The sequence below is a fragment of the Mercenaria mercenaria genome, chromosome 5 (assembly GCF_021730395.1).
Source record: "Mercenaria mercenaria strain notata chromosome 5, MADL_Memer_1, whole genome shotgun sequence".
NCBI classification, from domain to species: Eukaryota; Metazoa; Mollusca; class Bivalvia; order Venerida; family Veneridae; genus Mercenaria; species Mercenaria mercenaria.
Window position 1 is genome coordinate 64,486,343 of NC_069365.1, and position 22,919 is coordinate 64,509,261.

General features: G+C 36.7%; 1 protein-coding gene across 3 annotated transcripts in view; it reads right to left on the minus strand.

Moving 5' to 3' along the window:
* Positions 1 to 13,526: 13,526 nt before the first annotated feature.
* Positions 13,527 to 22,919, minus strand: part of LOC123557428 (myotubularin-related protein 8-like) — a 110,968-nt gene continuing 101,575 nt past the window's right edge. For 2 of the 3 annotated variants that reach the window (XM_053543767.1, XM_053543766.1), the window contains exon 14: positions 13,527 to 22,141. In XM_053543767.1, the coding sequence (XP_053399742.1) occupies positions 21,956 to 22,141 (186 nt within the window). In that variant the 3' untranslated portion in view covers positions 13,527 to 21,955. The remainder of the gene's footprint in view (positions 22,142 to 22,919) is intronic. The other variant, XM_053543768.1, reaches the window with a different exon arrangement.

The following is a 22,919-nucleotide window of genomic DNA, read 5'->3' on the forward strand; positions in this document are numbered from 1 at the left end:
TAAAGAAGAAGACTTTTTTTTTAGAAATTGTTGATGGACGGACATCAATCGTCCACAAAAGCTCACCTTGAGCCTTTGGCTCAGATGAGCTAAAATCTGCATAGTACTTATTTCCTCTTTAAATACTTCAGATTGAGCACTGCTACTTTACAAGTAGGGACATGCATCTTGTGTGATGTTCAGAAATTTCCATTCTATAGAACGCTATGTGGTCCTTGAATATGGAGATCACCAAAATAGCCAATTTTTATCCTTTCAGGGGCCATTAATTCTGGAACCCATAGTGGAATAAAGGAACCAAGTTGTGTGCAAGTTTGGTTAAAATCCAATCATAAATGAAACCGAATGTGTGTAAACAAGACCAAAATAGCCAATTTCAGGCCCTTTCAGGGGCCTTAACTCTAAAACCCATTGTGGAATACGATTGGTTTAAAAAGGACCCGAGATCTTATGGCGATACAAGTTCTGTGCAAGTTTGGGTAAAATCTAATCATAAATAAAAGTGCTATTGTGCAGACAAGACCAAAATAGCCAATTTCTGGCCCTTTCAGGTGCCGTAACTATAGAATCCATAACGAAATATGGTTGGTTCAAAAAAGGAACCGAGATCTTATGGTGATACAAGTTGTGTGCAAGTTTAGTTAAAATCCAATCATAAATGAAACCATTATCGTGCAGACAAGACTAAAATAGCAAATTTTTGCCCTTTCAGGGGCCGTTAACTCTGGATCCCATGGTGGGATAAGGCTGGTTCAAGAAAAGAACCTATATCTTATGGTAATACAACATGTTCAAGTTTGGTTAAAATCCAATCATAAATGAAACCATTATCGTGCAGACAAGACCAAGATAGGCAATTTTTGCCCTTTCGTGGGCTGTAACTCTGGAATCCATGGTGGGAGATGGCTGGTTCAAGAAAGGAACCGAGATCTTATGGTAATACAAGTTGTGTGCAAGATTGATAAATTTCCAATCATAAATAAAGCCTGCTATTGTGCAGACAAGACCAAAATAGCCTATTTCTAGCACTTTCAGGGGCCGTAACTCTGGAACCCATCATGGAATATGGCTGGTTCAAGCAAAGGAATCAAGATCTTATGTGATACAAGTTGTGTGCAAATTTGGTGAAAATCAAATCATAAATGAAACCACTATCGTGCAGACAAGATCAAAATAGCCCATTTTTGACCTTCCTGGGGCTGTAACTCTAGAATCCATGGTGGAATATGGCTGGTTCAAGAAAGGAACCAATTTCTTATGGTAGTACAACTTGTGTGCAAGTTTGGTTAATATCCAATTATAAATGAAACCGCTTTTGTGCAAACAAGACCAAAATAGCCAATTTCTGGCCTTTTCATGGTCCCTAACTCTGGAACCCATTGCGAAATATGGCTAATTGAAATACAAAACCGAGATCTTATGGTGATAATCTTGTGTTCAAGTTTGGTTAAAATCCAATCATAAATGAAACCATTATCGTGCAGACAAGACCAAAATAGGCAATTCTTGCCCTTTCGTGGGCTGTAACTCTCGAACAGATGGTGGGATATGGCTGGTTCAAGAAAGGAACCGAGATCTTATGGTAATACAAGTTGTGTGCAAGTTTGGTTAAAATCCAATCATAAATAAAACCTGCTATTGTGCAGACAAGACCAAAATAGCCTATTTCTAGCACTTTCAGGGGCCGTAACTCTGGAACCCATCATGGAATATGGCTGGTTCAAGCAAAGGAACCAAGATCTTATGTGATACAAGTTGTGTGCAAGTTTGGTGAAAATCAAATCATAAATGAAACCACTATCGTGCAGACAAGATCAAAATAGCCAATTTTTGCCCTTTCTGGAGCTGTAACTCTAGAATGAATCCATGGTGGAATATGGCTGGTTCAATTTGTTTGTTTTGGGTTTAACGCCATTTTTCAACAGTATTTCAGTTATGTAACGGCGGGCAGTTAACCTAACCAGTTTTCCTGGATTCTGTACCAGTACAAACCTGTTCTCCGCAAGTAACTGCCAACTTCCCCACATGAATCAGAGGTGGAGGACTAATAATGTCAGACACCATGCCGTTTATCAAATAGTCACGGAGAACATACGCCCCGCCCGAGGATCGAACTCACGACCCCGAGATCCGTAGACCAACGCTCTTACCTATTGAGCTAAGCGGGCGGACGGCTGGTTCAAGAAAGGAACTAAGATCTTATGGTGATACAACTTGTGTGCAAGTTTGGTTAATATCTAATCATAAATGAAACCGCTTTTGTGCAAACAAGACCAAAATAGCCAATTTATGGCCCTTTCATGGGCCCTAACTCTGGAACCCATTGTGAAATATGGCTAATTCAAATATAAAACCGAGATCTTATGGTGATACAACTTGTGTGCAAGTTTGGTTAATATCTAATCATAAATGAAACCATTATCATGCAGACAAGATCAAAATAGCTAATTTTTGCCCTTTCTGGGGCTGTAAGTCTAGAACCTATGGTGGGATATGGCTGGTTCAAGAAAGGAACCAAGATCCTGTGGTGATACAAGTTATGTGCAAGTTCGGTTAAAATCCAATCATAAATGAAACAACTATCGTGCAGACAATACCAAAATAGCCCAATTTCTAGCCCTTTCAGGAGCCCTAACTCTGGAACCCATGGCGGGATATGGCTGGTTCAAGAAAGGAACCAAGATCTTATGGTGATACAAGTTGTGTGCAAGTCTGGTTAAAATCCAATCATAAATGAAACCGCTTTTGTGCAGACAAGACCAAAATAGCCAACTTCTGACCCTTTCAGGAGCCCTAATTCTGGAACCCAGGGTGGGATATGACTGGTTAAAAAAACCCCGAGATCTTATTGTGATACATCTTGTGTTCAAGTTTTGTTAAAATCCAATCATAAATGAAACCACTTAGTCTCACCCGGCTGTACATATTCAAGAGTGACTGTGGAAAAACTGCGGACAAATGCAAAACTTTCTCGAAAAGTATGTACTTTCCATTGAATAGTATTGCAAAATCACCTGTTATATAACATGTCCGGAGTGATTGGAAATATTTTCCATGGACATCTCTGGAAATTACTCTGGACATCTATAAAAATGTTCATGGAATGTTCACAGACATGTAGCACTTAGAAAGAATTCTGGTCATTTAACTCTGGAAAATAACTCTGTCATTTTCTAAGGGATTTTAAACACATCAGAAAACATCTAGCATCAGACTGGGAATACCATGTGATAAAGTTCAGCCAATTAGATCAACTGATCTTACAGAGGAGTTTTTAAAATGTGTAACTGGAAGTCTGGTGTTAACAAGTTGTGTAGAAATTAATGAAACTTTATTATGTGAAGTAATTCAGTTCAAAGTAAATATGGAGGATTCTATAAATTGCTCAAGTAAGTAAGTTTACATAACTGACCAATGAAACAATACATACATTTGTAATTATGCTAATTAAAACATGCATGTATCTTTGTATATCAGTCATTACATAGCATAAAACAATGAATGCTAAAGTATTCAAATGCTTCACAAAGATTTTATAAATAACATGCATATTGAAAACAGATGACTTTAGGTACTTTCTTTAAATGATTTTATCATTATTTAAGTGTAACTAATCTTTGTTCACATGTATATGGTTAAAAATATTCTATTCAGTCACTTTTAAGTTTTAACTGGCAAAGATTCATTTTCCTTGTTCATATATATCATATAGTGTTTGATACTGCAAAAGTGATCACATGCAATAAAATCATATTGCTTGTACTGAACTGTTATTGCTCACTATATATGTACTGCAAAAAAGTCTAATAAATCACATTTATTGCTATTGAATAATACTGTCAGCAGAACTTCCTGGGCGACTGCGGAATAACTCCGGAAAATTGTTCACGGACGTCAGTGGAATCACTCCGGAAAAGTGTCCATGAAAGTACTCTGGAAATCCCTGGACATTTTTCCGCAGTATTCCATATCCAGCTCCGGAAAGTTTGTCCGAATACTCCGGAGTCCGGACTTCCATGGAAAATCTCAGACATTCCAAGGAAACCTCTGGAATTTTCTCACCCAGGTATCGTGCAGACAAGACCAAAATAGTCAAGTTTTGCCATCTCAGGGGCTGTAACTCTAGAACCCATGGTGGGATATGGCTGGTTAAAAAACCGAGATTTTATGGTGATACATCTTGTGTTCAAGTTTTGTTAAAATCCAATCATAAATGAAACCATTATCACGCACACAAGATCAAAATAGCTAGTTTTTGCCGTTTCTGGGGCTGTAAGTCTAGAACTTATGGTGGGATATGGCTGGTTGCAGAAAGGAACCGAGATCTCATGGTGATACAAGTTATGTGCAAGTTTGGTTAAAATTCAATCATAAAAGAAATCACTTTCGTGCAGACAAGACCAAAATAGCCAATTTCTGGCCCTTTCAGAGGCCTTACTCCGGAACCCATGGTGGGATATGGCTGGTTAAAGAAAAGAACCAAGATCTTATGGTGATACAAGTTGTGTGCAAGTCTGGTTAAAATCCAATCATAAATGAAACCGCAGACAAGACCAAAATAGTCAACTTCTGACCCTTTCAGGAACCCTTATTCTGGAACCAAGGGTGGGATATGAGTAGTTAAGAAAAAACCGAGATCTTATGGTGATACATCTTGTGTTCAAGTTTTGTTAAAATCCAATCATAAATGAAACCATTATCGTGCAGACAAGACCAAAATAGGCAATTTTTGCCCTTTCGTAGGCTGTAACTCTCGAACAGATGGTGGGATATGGCTGGTGCAAGAAAGGAACCGGGATCTTATGGTAATACAAGTTGTGTGCAAGTTTGGTTAAAATCCAATCATAAATAAAACCTGCTATTGTGTAGACAAGACCAAAATAGCCTATTTCTAGCACTTTCAAGGGCCGTAACTCTGGAACCCATCATGGAATATGGCTGGTTCAAGCAAAGGAACCAAGCTCTTTTGTGAAACAAGTTGTGTGCAAGTTTGGTGAAAATCAAATCATAAATGAAACCACTATCGTGCAGACAAGATCAAAATAGCCAATTTTTGCCCTTTCTGGGGCTGTTACTCTAGAATGAATCCATGGTGGAATATGGTTGGTTCAAGAAAGGAACCAAGATCTTATGGTGATACAACTTGTGTGCAAGTTTGGTTAATATCCAGTCATAAATGAAACCGCTTTTGTGCCAACAAGACCAACATAGCCAATTTCTGGCCCTTTCATGGGCCCTAACTCTGGAACCCATTGTGAAATATGGCTAATTCAAATATAAAACCGAGATCTTATGGTGATACAACTTGTGTGCAAGTTTGGTTAAAAACTAATCATAAATGAAACCATTATCATGCAGACAAGATCAAAATAGCTAATTTATGCCCTTTCTGGGGCTGTAAGTCTAGAACCCATGGTGGGATATGGCTGGTTCAAGGAAAGGAACCAAGATTTTATGGTGTTGAAGTTATGTGCAAGTTTGGTTAAAATCCAATCATAAATGAAGCCATTATCGTTTAGACATGACAAAAATAGCCAATTTCTAGCCATTTCAGGAGCCCTTACTCTGGAACCCATGGTGGGATATGGCTGGTTCAAGAAAGAGACAAAGATCTTGTGGTGATACAAGTTGTGTGCAAGTCTGGTTAAAATCCAATCATAAATGAAACCATTAACATGCAGACAAGACCAAAATAGCCAACTTCTGACACTTTCAGGAGCCCTAATTCTAGAACCCATGGTGTGATATGGCTGTTTCCAAAACAAAACAGATCTGATGGAGATACATCTTGTGTTCAAGTTTGGTTAAAATCCAATCATAAATGAAACCACTATCGTGCAAACAAGACCAAAATAGCCAATTTCTGGCCCTTTCAGGGGCCGTAACTCTAGACCCCATCATGGAATATAGCTGGTTCAAGGAAAGAACCGAGATTCCATGGTGATACAAGTTGTGTGCAAGCTGGGTTAAAATCTAATCATAAATGAAACCACTATTGTGCAGACAAAATCCAATCATAAATGAAGTCACTATTGTGCAGACAAGACTAAAATAGCCAGTTTCTGGCCCTTTCAGGAGCCCTAACTCTAGAACCCATGGTGGGATATGGCTGGTTCAAATTAAAAAAAACGAGATCTTATGGTGATACAATTTGTGTTCAAATTTGCTTAAAATCCAATCATAACTGAAATCACTATCATGTAGACAAGATCGAAATAGCCAATTTTTGCCCTTTCTGGGGCTGTAAGTCTAGAACCAATGGTGGGATATGGCTGGTTCAAGAAAGGAACCAAGATCTTGTGGTGATACAAGTTATGTGCAAGTTTGGTTAAAATCCAATCATAAATGAAACACCTATCGTGCAGACAAGACCAAAATAGCCCAATTTCTAGCCCTTTCAGGAGCCCTAACTCTGGAACCCATGGCGGGTTATGGCTGGTTCAAGAAAGGAACCAAGATCTGATGGTGATACAAGTTGTGTGCAAGTCTGGTTAAAATCCAATCATAAATGAAACCGCTTTTGTGCAGACAAGACCAAAATAGCCAACTTCTGACCCTTTCAGGAGCCCTAATTCTGGAACCCAGGGTGGGATATGACTTGCTAAAACAAGAGGACCATGATGGTCCTGAATCGCTCACCTCTTCCCACATGACCCAGTTTTGAGTATGACGTCGTTTTTTCTATTATTTGACATAGTGACCTAGTTTTTGAGCTCATGTGACCCAGTTTTGAACTTGACCTAGATATTATCAAGATAAAAATTCTGACCAATTTTCATGAAGATCCATTGAAAAATATGGTCTCTAGAGAGGTCACAAGGTTTTTCTATTATTTGACCTATTGACCTAGTTTTCGAAGGTACGAGACCCTGTTTTGAACTTTACCTAGATATCATCAAGGTGAACATTCTCACTAATTTTCATGAAGATCTCATGAAAAATAAGGCCTCTAGAGAGGTCACAAGGTTTTTCTATTTTTATACCTACTGACCTAGTTTTTAACTGCACATGACCCTATTTCGAACTTGACCTAGATATAATCAAGGTGAACATTTAGATCAATTTTCATGAAGATCCATTGAAAAATATGGCCTCTAGAGAGGTCAAAAGATTTTAATAATTTTAGACCTACTGACCTAGTTTTTGACCGCAGTTGACCCAGTTTCAAACTTGACCTAGATATCATCAAGATGAACATTCTGACCAACTTTCATACAGATCCCATGAAAAGTATGGCCTCTAGAGAGGTCACAACGTTTTTTTATTATTTGACCTACTGACCTAGTTTTTAAGGCACATGACCCAGTTTCAAATTTGACCTAGATATCATCAAGGTGAACATTCTGACCAATTTTTATGGAGATCCGTTCACAAGTATGGCCTCTAGAGAGGTCACAAGGTTTTTCTATTTTTAGACCTACTGACCTAGTTTTTAACCGCACATGACCCTATTTCGAACTTGACCTAGATATCATCAAGATGAACATTCAGACCAATTTTCATACAGATCCCATGGAAAATATGGCCTTTAGAGAGGTCACAAGGTTTTTCTATCATTTGACCTACTGACCTAGTTTTTGAAGGCACGTGACCCACTTTCGAACTTGACCTAGATATCATCAAGATAAATATAGAGACCAACTTTCATACAGATTCCATGAAAAATATGGCATCTAGAGAGGTCACAAGGTTTTTCTATTATTTGACCTACTGACCTAGATTTTGACGGCACATGACCCACTTTCAAACTTGACCTAGATATCATCAAGGTGAACATTCTGACCAATTTTCATGAAGATCTCATGAAATATATGGCCTCTAGAGAGGTCACAAGGTTTTTCTATTTTTAGACCTACTGACCTAGTTTTTGACCGCACGTGACCCAGTTTCGAACTTGACCTAGATATCATCAAGATGAACATTCAGACCAATTTTCACACAGATCCAATGAAAAATATGGCCTTTAGAGAGGTCACAAGGATTTTCTATTATTTGACCTACTGACCTAGTTTTTGATGGCACGTGACCCAGTTTTGAACTTGACCTAGATATCATCAAGGTAAACGTTCTGACTAATTTTCATGAAGATGTTGTGAAATATATCGCCTCTAGGGAGGTCACAAGGTTTTTCTATTTTTAGACCTACTGACCTAGTTTTTGACGGCACGTGACCCAGTTTCGAACTTGACCTAGATATCATCAAGGTGAACATTCTGACCAATTTTCATGAAGAAATTGTGAAATATATGGCCTCTAGAGAGGTCACAAGGTTTTTCTATTTTTAGACCTACTGACCTAGTTTTTGACGGCACGTGACCCAGTTTCGAACTTGACCTAGATATCATCAAGATGAACATTCTGACCAACTTTCATAAAGATCCCATGAAAAATGTGACCTCTAGAGTGGTCACAAGCAAAAGTTTACGGACGGACGGACGCACGCACGCACGCACGGACGACGGACACCGCGCGATCACAAAAGCTCACCTTGTCACTTTGTGACAGGTGAGCTAAAAAACGAGATCTTATGGTGATACATCTTGTGTTCAAGTTTTGTTAAAATCCAATCATAAATGAAACCACTTAGTCTCACCTGGCTGACATATTCCAGAGTGTGTGACAGGAAAGGCCGTACCGGCGACAATAACCATCAGAACAAATCAACACCCTTTACAATATTTACAAATTTATTTACATAAGATGATTATTAACAATGAATAGATGATATGAAAAGAAAAAAAACTGATTATAAGAAAGAAAAAAAATAAAATTCAGTATCTCTAGATACAAAAGTTCTTATAGTTCCATTCTAATCTGACGTGACACAGTTCTTTAATTTAATTGTGAACTTTAAGTAGCACAAACAATATATGACAACATATCTTCTAATCCAGTCCCTTTAAACCGTGAATACGTTGATTCTGTATTGGCTCCCTATGGTGGTAGGTGATTGCATCCCTGAGCTGACTTCAGAGGATAACAAAAATCATCGTCTTTGCGGTTTACGGCACAACCATGGGACGAAAGCTCTGCGCTGGGAATATCACATCCAGGCGAGTGAAGACAAGTGAACCTCGGGCATTGTACTTCCGGGTTATGACATCACCAGGAAAATCGTCTGGCGGAAGAAGCTAAAATATATAACATATGGTAAGCACCATAGCAAAACAAATAAGTCAGGGCATATAACTGCTCCTTTATGTACACCATACCTCCGTAGGTTCCCATACATAATACGTGCTACTTATACAAAGCATATGTGCTACTAAGTTCAAACGTCACATGATTAAAATACGTCACTTATTACTTCCATTATTACAAAGATTACTTACTTAAAAGACTAAAGTTAAAGTATGAAAAAGATATGAAAAGTATATGAAGAAACATTATAGATACGGACATGATAAACTGCAGCTATTATTTACAACTACAAATTAACAAAATTCAATGTAAATCAAACGTTATATCATAATTTGTATCAATATAATGTCTAATGTCATACAACAAAACGGACATTGTATGTATATGCAATAGACTGGCACACAATTTCATATTACAATAATATATTACATACATGGCACTAGACATGCCATATAGATTTATACATAACAATACAATGCAGTAATGGCGTTCCATAATTAACAAAATGTTTGACATAAGTTTTTGAAACAGTGCTTTACACATATCACGATACAAATTTCAGTATAAATCTAACATCTTATATAAACGAAACATTTTTAGATTCCTCTTTCAAAATAATTTACAAAAGTCTGAAAAATTTAATAAATTATTCTGATATACCGAAACTAGCCAAAATCACATGCCGAAAAGTAAATGTTACAGAATTCTGTAGAATGAACAAAAATTTACAAAATAAAAATCGTAATGCAAAAATCATACAAAAATCTAACAAATAAATTTCTTACCTCGATCGAGCATAAATTTCTAGCAAGAAAATAATTCAGACATAGATTCGTCTATAATGTCGGAAGGTGGTGTGCGCAAGGCATATCTAGTCCAGTCTATTTAAAGGATAATGTCCCGCCAAATACTTAATTTCATGGGATTCACGGCCTATGCGTGAACTCTTACTATTTCTATTTTCACGGGATTTACGATATAGCCGGGGAATCTAACTACTTTGGCGCGAATTTAAATTGACAATTTGAGGCCCATTATAGTGGTTTTGGGGATAGAACATAAATTACTGAAGTTTATAAAATATCAACTTTCTTATTACTGAACAGAATTTAATGAAATTTACATGAAAATTTAAGTTACGAAATACAGAAAAACATGAGAGGTATTTTATGCGTGAAATCTGACATTTACCTCAATAACTCAAAAATTTACAAAAATATGATGCAATACCTGCATTTACAATACAGATAAAATAAGGCCCATATGTCAATTTGTGACAGAGTGACTGTGGAAAAACTGCGGACAAATGCAAAACTTCCTTGGAAAGTAGGTACTTTCCATGGAATAGTATGGAAAAATTACCTGTTATATAACATGTCCGGAGTGATTGGAAATATTTTCCATGGACATCTCTGGAAATTACTCTGGACATCTTTAAAAATGTCCATGATATGTTCACGGACATGTAGCACTTAGAAAGAATTCTGGTCATTTTACTCTGGAAAATAACTCTGTCATTTTCTAAGGGATTTTAAACACATCAGAAAACATTTAGCATCAGACTGGGAATACCATGTGATAAAGTTCAGCCAATTAGATCAACTGATCTTACAGAGGAGTTTTCAAAATGTGTAACTGGAAGTCTGGTGTTAACAAGTTGTGTAGAAATTAGTGAAACTTTATTATGTGAAGTAATTCAGTTCAAAGTTAATATTGAGGATTCTATAAATTGCTCAAGTAAACAAGTTTACATAATTGACCAGTGAAACAATACATACATTTGTAATTATGCTAATTAACACATGCATATATCTTTGTATATCAGTCATTACATAGCATAAAACAATGAATGCTAAAGTATCCGAAGGCTTCACAAAGATTTTATAAATAACATGCATATTGAAAACAGATGACTTTAGGTACTTTCTTTGAATGATTTCGTCATTATTTAAGTGTAACTAATCTTTGTTAACATGTATATGCTTAAAAAATATTCTATTCAGTCACTTTTAAGTTCTAACTGGCAAAGATTCATTTTCCTTGTTCATATATATCATATAGTGTTTGAAACTGCAAAAGTGATCACATGCAATAAAATCATATTGCTTGTACTGAACTGTTATTGCTCACTATACATGTACTGCAAAAAAGTCTAATAAATTACATTTATTGCTATTGAATAATACTGTCAGCAGAACTTCCTGGGCGACTGCGGAATAACTCCGGAAAATTGTTCACGGACGTCCGTGGAATCACTCCGGAAAAGTGTCCATGAAAGTACTCTGGAAATCCCTGGACATTTTTCCGCAGTTTTCCACAGTATTCCATATCCAGCTCCCGAAAGTTTGTCCGAATACTCCGGAACCGGACTTCCATGGAAAATCACAGACATTCCAAGGAAACCTCTGGAATTTTCTTACCCAGGTATCGTGCGGACAAGACCAAAATAGCCAAGTTTTGCCCTCTCAGGGGCTGTAACACTAGAACCCATGGTGGGATATGGCTGGTTGAAAAAAACCGAGATTTCATGGTGATACATCTTGTGTTCAAGTTTTGTTAAAATCCAATCATAAATGAAACCATTATCATGCAGACAAGATCAAAATAGCTAATTTTTGCCCTTTCTGGGGCTGTAAGTCTAAAACCTATGGTGGGATATGGCTGGTTCAAGAAAGGAACCAAGATCTTATGGTGATACAAGTTATGTGCAAGTTTGGTTAAAATTCAATCATAAATGAAACCACTATCGTGCAGACAAAACCAAAATAGACAATTTCTGGCCCTTTCAGAGGCCTTACTCCGGAACCCATGGTGGGATATGGCTGGTTAAAGAAAGGAACTAAGATCTTATGGTGATACAAGTTGTGTGCAAGTCTGGTTAAAATCCAATCATAAATGAAACCGCTTTTGTGCAGACAAAATTAAAATAGCCAACTTCTGACCCTTTCAGGAGCCCTAATTCTGAAACCCATGGTGTGATATGACTGGTTCAAACAAAAACCCCGAGATCTTATGGTGATACATCTTGTGTTCAAGTTTTGTTAAAATCTAATTATAAATGAAACCGCTATCGTGCAGACAAGACCAAAATAGCCAAATTTTGCCCTTTCTGGGGCTGTAAGTCTAGAACCTATGGTGGGATATGGCTGGTTGAAGAAAGGAACCAAGATCTTATGGCGATACAAGTTGTGTGCGAGTTTGGTTAAAATCCAGTCATAAATGAAACCATTATCTTGCAGAAAAGACCAAAATAGCCAATTTCTGGCCCTTTCAGGGGCCGTAACTCTAGAACCCATCATGGAATATGGCTGATTCAAGAAAAAAAAAGCCTGCCCGCTTAGCTCAGTAGTAAGAGCGTTGGTCTACAGATCATGGGGTCGTGAGTTCGATCCTCGGGCGGGGCGTATGTTCTCCGTGACTATTTGATAAAAGACATTGTGTCTGCAATCATTAGTCCTCCACCTCTGATTCATGTGGGGAAGTTGGCAGTTACTTGCGGCGAACTGGTTTGTACTTGTACAGAATCCAGGAACACTGCTTAGGTTAACTTCCCGCCGTTACATGACTGAAATACTGTTGAAAAACGGCGTTAAACCCAACACAAACAAACAAGAAAAATAACCGAGATCTCACAGTGATACAAGTTGTGTGCAAGTTTGGTTAAAATCCAATCATAAATGAAACCACTATCGTGCAGACAAGAAATTGTTGACAGACGGACAACGGACATCAAGTTGTAACAAAAGCTCACCCTTTAGCCTTTGGCTCAGGTGAGCTAAAAACTTAAGCAAAGTTTAAGAGACTGACGATTGGGTGAGTCCAATAGCTCTACCTATTCTTGGAATAGTTGAGTTAAAGAACTGCAGGTTAGTAGATGTGAGTGAATGCAAACACAATAATCAAATCATTAGTTTGTGAATATCTGTTACAAATTTGATGGACAGACACCACGAAAGCTATATCCTGCTTTTGTTGGGAATACTCTTGTAGGTATAGTTTGTGCAAACAGATTTGGCACATTCTCTAAACTTGATGAAAATCATGTCTGGTTAAGACTGATGTTAGACTATAAACATGTCAACTGTGGAAAAAATATCTAGTGATTCATACAGCTTAGTTATGCTTAAGTGTAGACCAACTCCTACACTATGATACCCTGTATCATATTTTGTTGGTTTCTTTTGTACGTTGTTATGATTAATGTAGTGAACTGAGCCAGTCTGTATCCTATGTCCAGTATCATAACATCAGCTGGCTTTTGTATCTTTGACATGGAATTAAGACACAAAATGGAGAAAATGCAGAAGCATCCTTATTATTAGTCTAGTTGCTAATCTAACTCAAATGAGACATAATTTACAGAGGAAATATACAAGGAATTCAAATCAGCATATTGAATTTATTTCCAATCATTCTTTGTCAGCAATATAAAGCATCACACAAGAAATAATAAATAATGGACTAAATATACATAAACATATTATACATTTGTCAGAAAGAAACTTGTTTTTTAAAACAAGATGGCCATGATGGCCATTAGATGCTCAACTGGTCTTTAATGTTTCACCTTGGTTAAATGTCATGACAAACTGTACCGTGGAATGTACATTCAGTATGAAACTAGACGGACAAGAAAAGTTTTATGAAGATCCACTGATTTCCAGTGATAATGTGTCTGTATTATTTGACCTACTGACCTAGATTTTAAGCAAATGTGACCCAGTCTTGTAACTGCTACTGATTTCATTGAGACAAAGGTAGATAATATACCTCTAGCATAACAGTTTTCTAAAGTGTTAAACTATTTTGTGAGAATATATACCGAGATAAAAACAGGAACCTAAGTTATGAAATCCGCCCATTGGTAAAGAATCAAAGTTTACACATTCTTATGGCAGACAAATACATTTACAAGAGCTTGGCTGACCACAGAACAATTGTATGTATGTATTATTCAACACAATTTGTAGTCTCTTTTATTATTTGACACGGAGTGTAAAATATATTTTAAAAATTAAAAAAATTATATAACTGAGGATAAATTACCATATGAACTTATTGAGTAGTATAGTCACCACTAAATAATGTTTTATTTCCTGTTTAGTATAACAATAGTATCTTTTGTTGGAAACCTATTGAACTGACAGAGTACTCAAAGTTCATAAATTAAAGGTGAATATTTAGCACTGCTCCTTGAAAAGAACTGATGGAAAGATTTTGAAAGATACAATTAAGCAGAAATACATCAACCTGAACAAGACTTTTTTTCCATTCTCTGTTGAATTTATGTTCAGTCCAGTCTGTGTAACATGATAACAGATAATTGAACTATATTATAATTCACAAAGACAAATAAAGATAATATGGTGGTTGTTTTTCAAACAAGAGCTGTCTTGTCAATTAAATGAAAACAACAGTCGAAAAAAGGCAAAACTGGGTTGTAGAACCTGCACAGTGCTTATCAGCTCATGACAGTGGACAAGTGTGTGAAGTTTCAATCTATTCCTATTAGTGGGTACTGAGATACCAGCTTACATATAAGAATTTAACCCAAAACTGCTAAGTTGAAAAAGGGGCATAATTTTGGAAAATGCAAAGAAGAGTTATTGAACCTTTGCACTGCATGTCATATCATGACAGTGAACACGTGTGTGAAGTTTCGATCCTTTCCCATTACTGGATACGGAGAAACCAGCTTATACACAAAAACTTAACCAAAAACTGCTAAGTCGAAAAAGGGGCATAATTTGGAAAAAATGAAAAGCAGAGTTATAGGACTTACTTAGTGCATCTCAGATCATGACAGTGAACAAGTGTGTGAAGTTTCAATCCATTGCCATTAATAAGTAGTGAGATACCAGCTTACATACAAACCTTAACCAAAAATTACTAAGTCGAAAAAGGGGCATAATTTAGTAAACAAGAGCTGTCTCCATAGGATGACACATGCCCCCGATGGCACTTTGAATGAATAGTTATGGCCGATGTTAGAGTTTAGGACCTTTGACCTACGGAGCTGGGTCTTGCGCGCGACACGTCGTCTTACTGTGTCACACATTCATGCGTAGTTATTTTAAAATCCATGCATGAATGACAAAGATATGGACCGGACACGCCCATCAATGCACTATCATGAAAAATGACCTTTAAGGTCTAAGTGTGACCTTGACCTTTGAGCTACGGACCTGGGTCTTGCGCATGACACGTCGTCTTACTGTGGTACACATTCATGCCAAGTTATTTGAAAATCCATCCATCGATGACAAAGATATGGACCGGACACGCCCATCAATGCACTATCCTTTAACGTCTAAGTGTGACCTTGACCTTTGAGCTACGGACCTGGGTCTTGCGCGCGACACTTCGTCTTACTGTGGTATACATTCATGCCAAGTTATTTGAAAATCCATCCATCGATGACAAAGATATGGACCGGACACGCCCATCAATGCACTATCCTTTAAAGTCTAAGTGTGACCTTGACCTTTGAGCTACGGACCTGGGTCTTGTGCGCGACATGTCGTCTTACTGTGGTACACATTCATGCCAAGTTATTTGAAAATCCATCCATCGATGACAAAGATATGGACCGGACACGCCCATCAATGCACTATCCTTTAATGTCTAAGTGTGACCTTGACCTTTGAGCTACGGACCTGGGTCTTGCTTGGACACGTCGTCTTACTGTGGTACACATTCATGCCAAGTTATTTGAAAATCCATCCATCGATGACAAAGATATGGACCGGACACGAAAATTGCGGACAGACTGACAGACCGACAGACTGACGGACTGACAGATGGACAGACGGTTCAAAAACTATATGCCTCCCTTCGGGGGCATAAAAAGCAAAATAGAGTTATGGAACCTGTGCAATGTAAGTCAGTTTATCACAGTGAATAAGTGTGTGAAGTTTCAATCCATTCCCACTAGTGGTTAATGAGGTACCAGCTTAAAGAAAAAACTTAACCAAATCAGGACGCAGACACGAACGATGATGCCAATGCGGACGCCGACGCACGGGTGAGTCCAAAAGCTCTACTATTCTATGAATAGTCGAGCTAAAAACTAACTGCAAATCAATCTTAGAAATATGATATCTAGCAATCAATGGATTTATGTCAGCCTCTGATATCTGATCAACTTCCGTTTTCAACCAACATCCAATGTTGACCTAACATCGAGATCACACATCAGTCTGACATTATATCAATGTCAAATGTCTGCTCGGCAATATATGAAACCAGAAAGACATTAAAACTTATTACTTTACTTTATTTAGCTTTACAAGACCCATAAAATGTAAAGATATGCTAGAGAAAGCTCATACATAATTCAAAATTACAACAAATCAATCCACATTAATACAGTCATTACATATTTTAATATTATTTGATTTTATATGTGCTACATTTTACACTAAGTCTTGAAGCTAATTTGCATATTTTTTGTGTTTATATTTTCCCACACAGGTTTCCAACACAACATATATTCAGACCCTCTTGAATGTAAAGTAATGGAAACATGTACACCGATGTGAATTATAAATGTGTCACTCATATGGCAAATATTTCATTCTAAAGGAATTCAACCTGTATGAAAATAGGTTGATGTTTCATTTATTAGTATTCATTAGATCTGTTCTAATACCATGCTTTCTTTTGTGTTATTTTATGCATTTAAACTGTTGTATATTCCAAGCTTGACCTGTAACACATGTAGAAAATTCAAAGCTTACTTGTACATATACCAACTGTTATTTAAGGATTAAATGCTATTTATTGCAAAATATCGTGCAAATATAAGCTTCAGGAGTGCACATAGGTCAGAAAATTCACCACTTTGATACCTCTGTTTATAATTCATGTTATGATAAATATTACAAGAAAATGTTACCTTTGGTGTGATAAAACTGTTTATCTATGATTTGACCTAATTTCAACTTAAAGGCACTGACCTCCAGATTTCGGCTAAAATTGATCTTTCTTTAAAACTGAAGTTTGGTCGTGTTATGAACATTAGAATATAAGTTTTTTGGTTTTAAACTACTTTAAAAATTCCAAGTCAAGAAAAACAAAGACGCCCGCACTGGGAATCGAACCCGGGCCGCCGCTGCAATAAAAACTTTTCTGCTGTTTTTACCAATACCATCATGGAGGATTTTGTGTTTTAACGTGTTATATATAGATATTTATGATTAAGGCAGTTTACCTAGAATAAAACGCTTTTCAATTTTCACTGTCAAAATTATTTAAAAAAACTAATTCTCATGTGTTTCCATAACACATAGTCTATCAGTAATTAAGTGTCGAGGCATTCTTAAGAAATACAGCATCAATCTCCTGATACCTAACTTTTTTGTTGTTGTTGTCATATGATTTGGAGGCCAGTGCTTTAAATATAAACCCAGTTTTGAACTCGAACTAGACTTCATAAAGGCAATCATTCTGAGAAAGTTTCATCAATTCAGGTAGACAAGAAAGATGTTAACACTGTATGACACATTGCCCCGATAATGCAAGAAAAAATTCAATAAACTGGTATCCCCTGCAAAGTGGGACAAAGGTTTAACCCTTAAAAACATTCTCTGACTACAAAAAGCAGTCTTATATTTTAACTTGGTGTGTGTCCATAGAACACTGGTGGCCCTACTTCCCATCATTTTACATGACTCCAGGTGAAATATTTTTAAGATATATGCATCACAACTTTTTAACAGACGCACCACTTAACATGCTACAATTTATAGCAATCATCTAATGTTTTATGACTCTAGGTAAGATGCTTTTTCAGATATATGGGACACAAACTTGTATGCCCTTAATGTATATTTTTGACTAAGTCAAGGGCCATAACTCTATTCTTGCACAGTGAAATCCAAAACAAAATCACATGCTGAATAATATTCCTACATTGTTTCATCACTCTAGGTCAAATATTTAACACAAACTTTTTAGCAATTAATTTTTTTTTCACCATGTCAAGGACAATAACTCTGGTTTGGCTGAATAAATTCCCAACTTCACATGTTATGTAACAATCCTCTGATGTTAAATGACTCAAAGTCTAATAATTTTTTAAATACATGTGATACAAACTTGTACACCCTTTATGTATATTTTTTATGCATAAGGACCATAACTCTGGTCTGACCGATAGAAATCCCAAACAAAAACCCAGGTGCACAACTTCACAAGCTGAATAACATTCCTATCATGTTTCATGACCCCCGAACAAGAGGGCCCTGAGTTGCTTACCTGATCCTTATTATTTGACCTTGAATATATATCATGCTGACTAAGTTTCGAGCTTGCCCTGAACTTCATAAAAGAACAAGCCTCAATAAGATCAGATACAAAATATTGCTTCGAGATTGTTAACAAGATTTTTCTATTATTTGACCTAGTGACCTAATTTTTGACCCGGATGAACTACTCTGAGACCCGACTTAGCTGTCAAGAAGAACAAGAGGACCATGATGGTCCTGAATCGCTCACCTGGCCTCACGTGACCAAGTTTTGAACTGAGTATGATGTCGTTTTTTCTATTATTTGACATAGTGACCTAGTTTTTGAGCTAATGTGACCCAGTTTCAAACTTGACCTAGATATCATCAAGATGAATATTCAGACCAACTTTCATACAGATCCTCTAAAGAGGTCACAAGGTTTTTCTATTATTTGACCTACTGACCTAGTTTTTGAGGACACATGACCCAGTTTCAAACTTGATCTAGATATCATCAAGGTGAACATTCTAACTAACTTTCATGAAGATCTATTGAAAAGTATGGCCTTTAGAGAGGTCACAAGGTTTTTCTATTTTTAGACCTACTGACCTAGTTTTGGACCGCACATGACCAGTTTCAAACTTGACCTAGATATCACCAAGATGAACATTCAGACCAACTTTCATACAGATCCCATGAAAAATATGGCCTCTAAAGAGATCACAAGGTTTTTTTATTATTTGGCTTAATGACCTAGTTTTTGATGGCACGTGACTCAGTTTCAAACTTGATCTAGATATCATCATGGTAAACATTCTGACTAACTTTCATGAAAATCTATTGAAAAGTATGGCCTCTAAAGAGGTCACAAGGTTTTTCTATTTTTAGACGTACTGACCTAGTTTTTGACTGCACTTGACCCAGTTTCGAACTTGGCCTAGATATCATCAAGATGGACAATCAGACCAACTTTCATACAGATCCCATGAAAAATATGGCCTCTAGAGAGGTCACAAGTTTTTTTTATTATTTGACCTACTGACCTAGTTTTTGAAGACATGTGACCCAGTTTCAAACTTGACCTAGATATCATCAAGGTTAACATACTGACTAACTTTCATGAAGATCCATTGAAAAGTATGGTCTCTAGAGAGGTCACAATGTTTTTCTATTTTTAGACCTACTGACCTAGTTTTGGACCACACGTGACCCAGTTTCGAACTTGACCTAGATATCATCAAGATAAACATTCAGACCAATTTTCATACAGATCCCATGAAAAATATGGCCTCTAGAGAGGTCACAAGGTTTTTTTATTATTTGACCTACTGACCTAGTTTTTGAAGGCACGTGACCCAGTTCGGAACTTGACCTAGATATCATCAAGTTGAATATTCTGGCTAACTTTCATGAAGATCCATTGAAAAGTATGGCCTCTAGAGAGGTCACAAGGTTTTTCTATTTTTAGACCTACTGACCTAGTTTTGGACCGCACGTGACCCAGTTTCGACCTAGATATCATCAAGGTGAACATTCTGACCAACTTTCATAAAGATCCCATGAAAAATGTGATCTCTGGAGTGGTCACAAGCAAAAGTTTACGCACAGACGGACGGACAACGGACGCTGCGCGATCACAAAAGCTTACCTTGTCACTTTGTGACAGGTAGCTTAAAACATTCTAATAAGGTTTCATATAGATGAGGTAGAAAATATGTCCTGTAGAAAGTTTTCGAAGTTTTTCATGATCTGAACTAGAGACCTACTTTCTGATTCTGGAGGATGCAGTTTCAAGCTTAATCTTCATTTCATATTGACAAATATTATCACAAAGTTTCATATAGATCAAGTAGGAAATATGGCCCTAAGATTTGACCTAATAGTTTTTAACCCCAGATGTCCCAGTTTCAATCATAGTTTTTATTTCATAAAGGCAATCATTCTGACCAGGTTCAAATTGACAAAGTAGAAAATATGACCCTCTATTGTGTTATCAGGGATTTTCTATGATTCGGCCTAATGACATACCTTTTGTTCCTTGGGCCCCTATCTTCAATATTTTAACTTTTAAAGTCTGAAAATAGCCCAAGAGTTTAAATCTAATAAATATCAAATTCTTGTAACTTTTATAAATTCAAAATAAACTACTAATAATATGTAGAGCATTTTTCTACATGGTATGATATATTTGAGACGAATTTGATTTAACTCAGCAAAAAGTGATTTTACTACTTCAAAGTCAAACTTTTAGTTGATGATACTGGCTAAGATGACTCAGTTTCAATCTGGGACTAAATTTTATGAAGATGAACATTTTGATCAAGTTTCATAATATATATATATATATCTATAAGTAGAAAATGAAGCTTTTACAGTGTTAACAAGCCTTTCTATTTTTGGGCTTAGTGAACTAGTTTTTTGGCCTCAGATTTCAACAAGAGCTGTCACTAATGGTGACAAATGCCCCCGCAGCGCCTTGACCTTTGACCTGGTGACCCCAAAGTCAGTAGGGGTCGTGTACTTAATAAGTACTATCAGCAAGTGAAGTGAAGTTTGAAGGTCCTGGGTGCAGTGGTTCACGAGTAAAGTGCCTTCATGCAAAAAGTTAACGTTGGGACGAACGAACGAACGAACTAACGGACAGACAGTTGAAAACTAATATGCCTCCCTTTGGGGGCATAAAAAGACAAAAAATTTACAATGAGTTGAACTGTAACCTAAATCCTATTAATGAACCAACTGTGGACACCAGATGACAGATCATCCATCCAAACCTTTGGTTCAGGTGAGTTAATAAACGGAGACAAATCAAAGTAAGTTAGACAGAGTTATAGTTCTTGTACACTCGCACTTCCTCTTGACGTAATCTGTCAATGTGTGAAGTTTTAACAAAATCTTTTTATTACTTTTGGAGCATTCAAATACCCAAATGACCTTTGTGGAGGGAGATTACAAATATCAGGACAAATATATATGTGCTATTCTAATGAACAGATAAAGACACATGACCACTTACACCACCAAGCAGACAGTTGTTTTCTATACCTCTAATATTGATAGATACAATTCTTGAAAGATTTCACTTAATTGATGTATTTTGAGATAAATTTAGTAATTATTTTCAGGTTATTTACGACTGGTTTACAACAGTATAAATCTATTCCATGTGATAGGTGGACAATATCACATTTGTTTTTAAGACAGAAGCACCCAAAATCATTTTTACATAGTACTGCCCTATCAATCTTTTAATGTTCTTTGTTAAATTCCAAACTTCCAATCACATGTAATCATATCTGGAATTACTACAATTTTTTCTCATGAGTACTTTTATATTCAAAATTTGAAGATCGGATTTTTCCAACATTGTATATGAATGGAAAGAATTTTTTCAAAAGGAATGTTGTCATGTTGTCAGAACTTTAATGCTGTGTACATAAGGAATTTTTTATAATTAGCAACTGTTTATTTCCCCTAATTTATCTTCTAATGTATCCATTTTGAATACTAGAGAAATGTTATTCCATCCAACAAGTCATTTTTTCTCTAGTATATGTAAAGTTTCAAGCTAAGTGGCAGGTATATCATGTTGTTTTTGTATCTACTGACTGGTTTATAAGTGGATTAAATTCCATAGAAGGTGAATGTCTTATATGTCTGTAGCAAGGTTTACACACAGGAACTGGTCTCTGTGAATCGTGGCCAGGCAGTGGAATGTTACGCGCAATACATCTGGTACAGAAAACTTCACCACACTTCCAACAGTGGAACTGAAAGAAAAGCAATAACATGTTTATACTATTTTTCATACATCCTAAATGAGACAAATTCGAACTTTTGAGCATCTTATATTTTTACATATCTAAATGTTTGGATAACCTCAATTATAGCCATGAAATATCTGTGAATGACCTCAGCAATAAATAACTAGAAATGAATAACGTACGTCTCCCACCACCAACCATGTAGAAATTGTAAAATGCCACAAATTAAGGGCCATAACTCAAGGGAAATTTACTGACAGCCACGAATAACTACCGTTAGCTGTGAATAACAAGCCATGAATGACTACCAATAGCTATGAATGACTAGTTATGAATAACTACCAGTAGCTGTGAATGACTAGCCATGAATGACTACCAATAGCTGTGAATGACTAGATATGAATAACTACCAGTAGCTGTGAATGACTAGCCATGAATGACTACCAATAGCTATGAATGACTAGTTATGAATAACTACCTGTAGGTGTGAATGACTAGCATGAATAACTAACAACAGCTGTGAATGTTTTTGTTTTTGTTTGATTCAACGTAACACCAACACAATTGTAGGCCAGCTTTTGACTGGTGGAGGAAGACCCCAAGGTGCCCCTCCTTGGATTATTTTATCACAGGCAAGCACCTGGGTAGAACCACCAACCTTCTGTAAGCCAGCCGGCTTCCTCACATGAAGGATTCAATGGCCTGAGGGAGGCTTGAACCCACACTGGTGAGGGGAAGTGATTCAAAGTCATCGACCTTAACCACTTGACTACTGAGGCGGTGT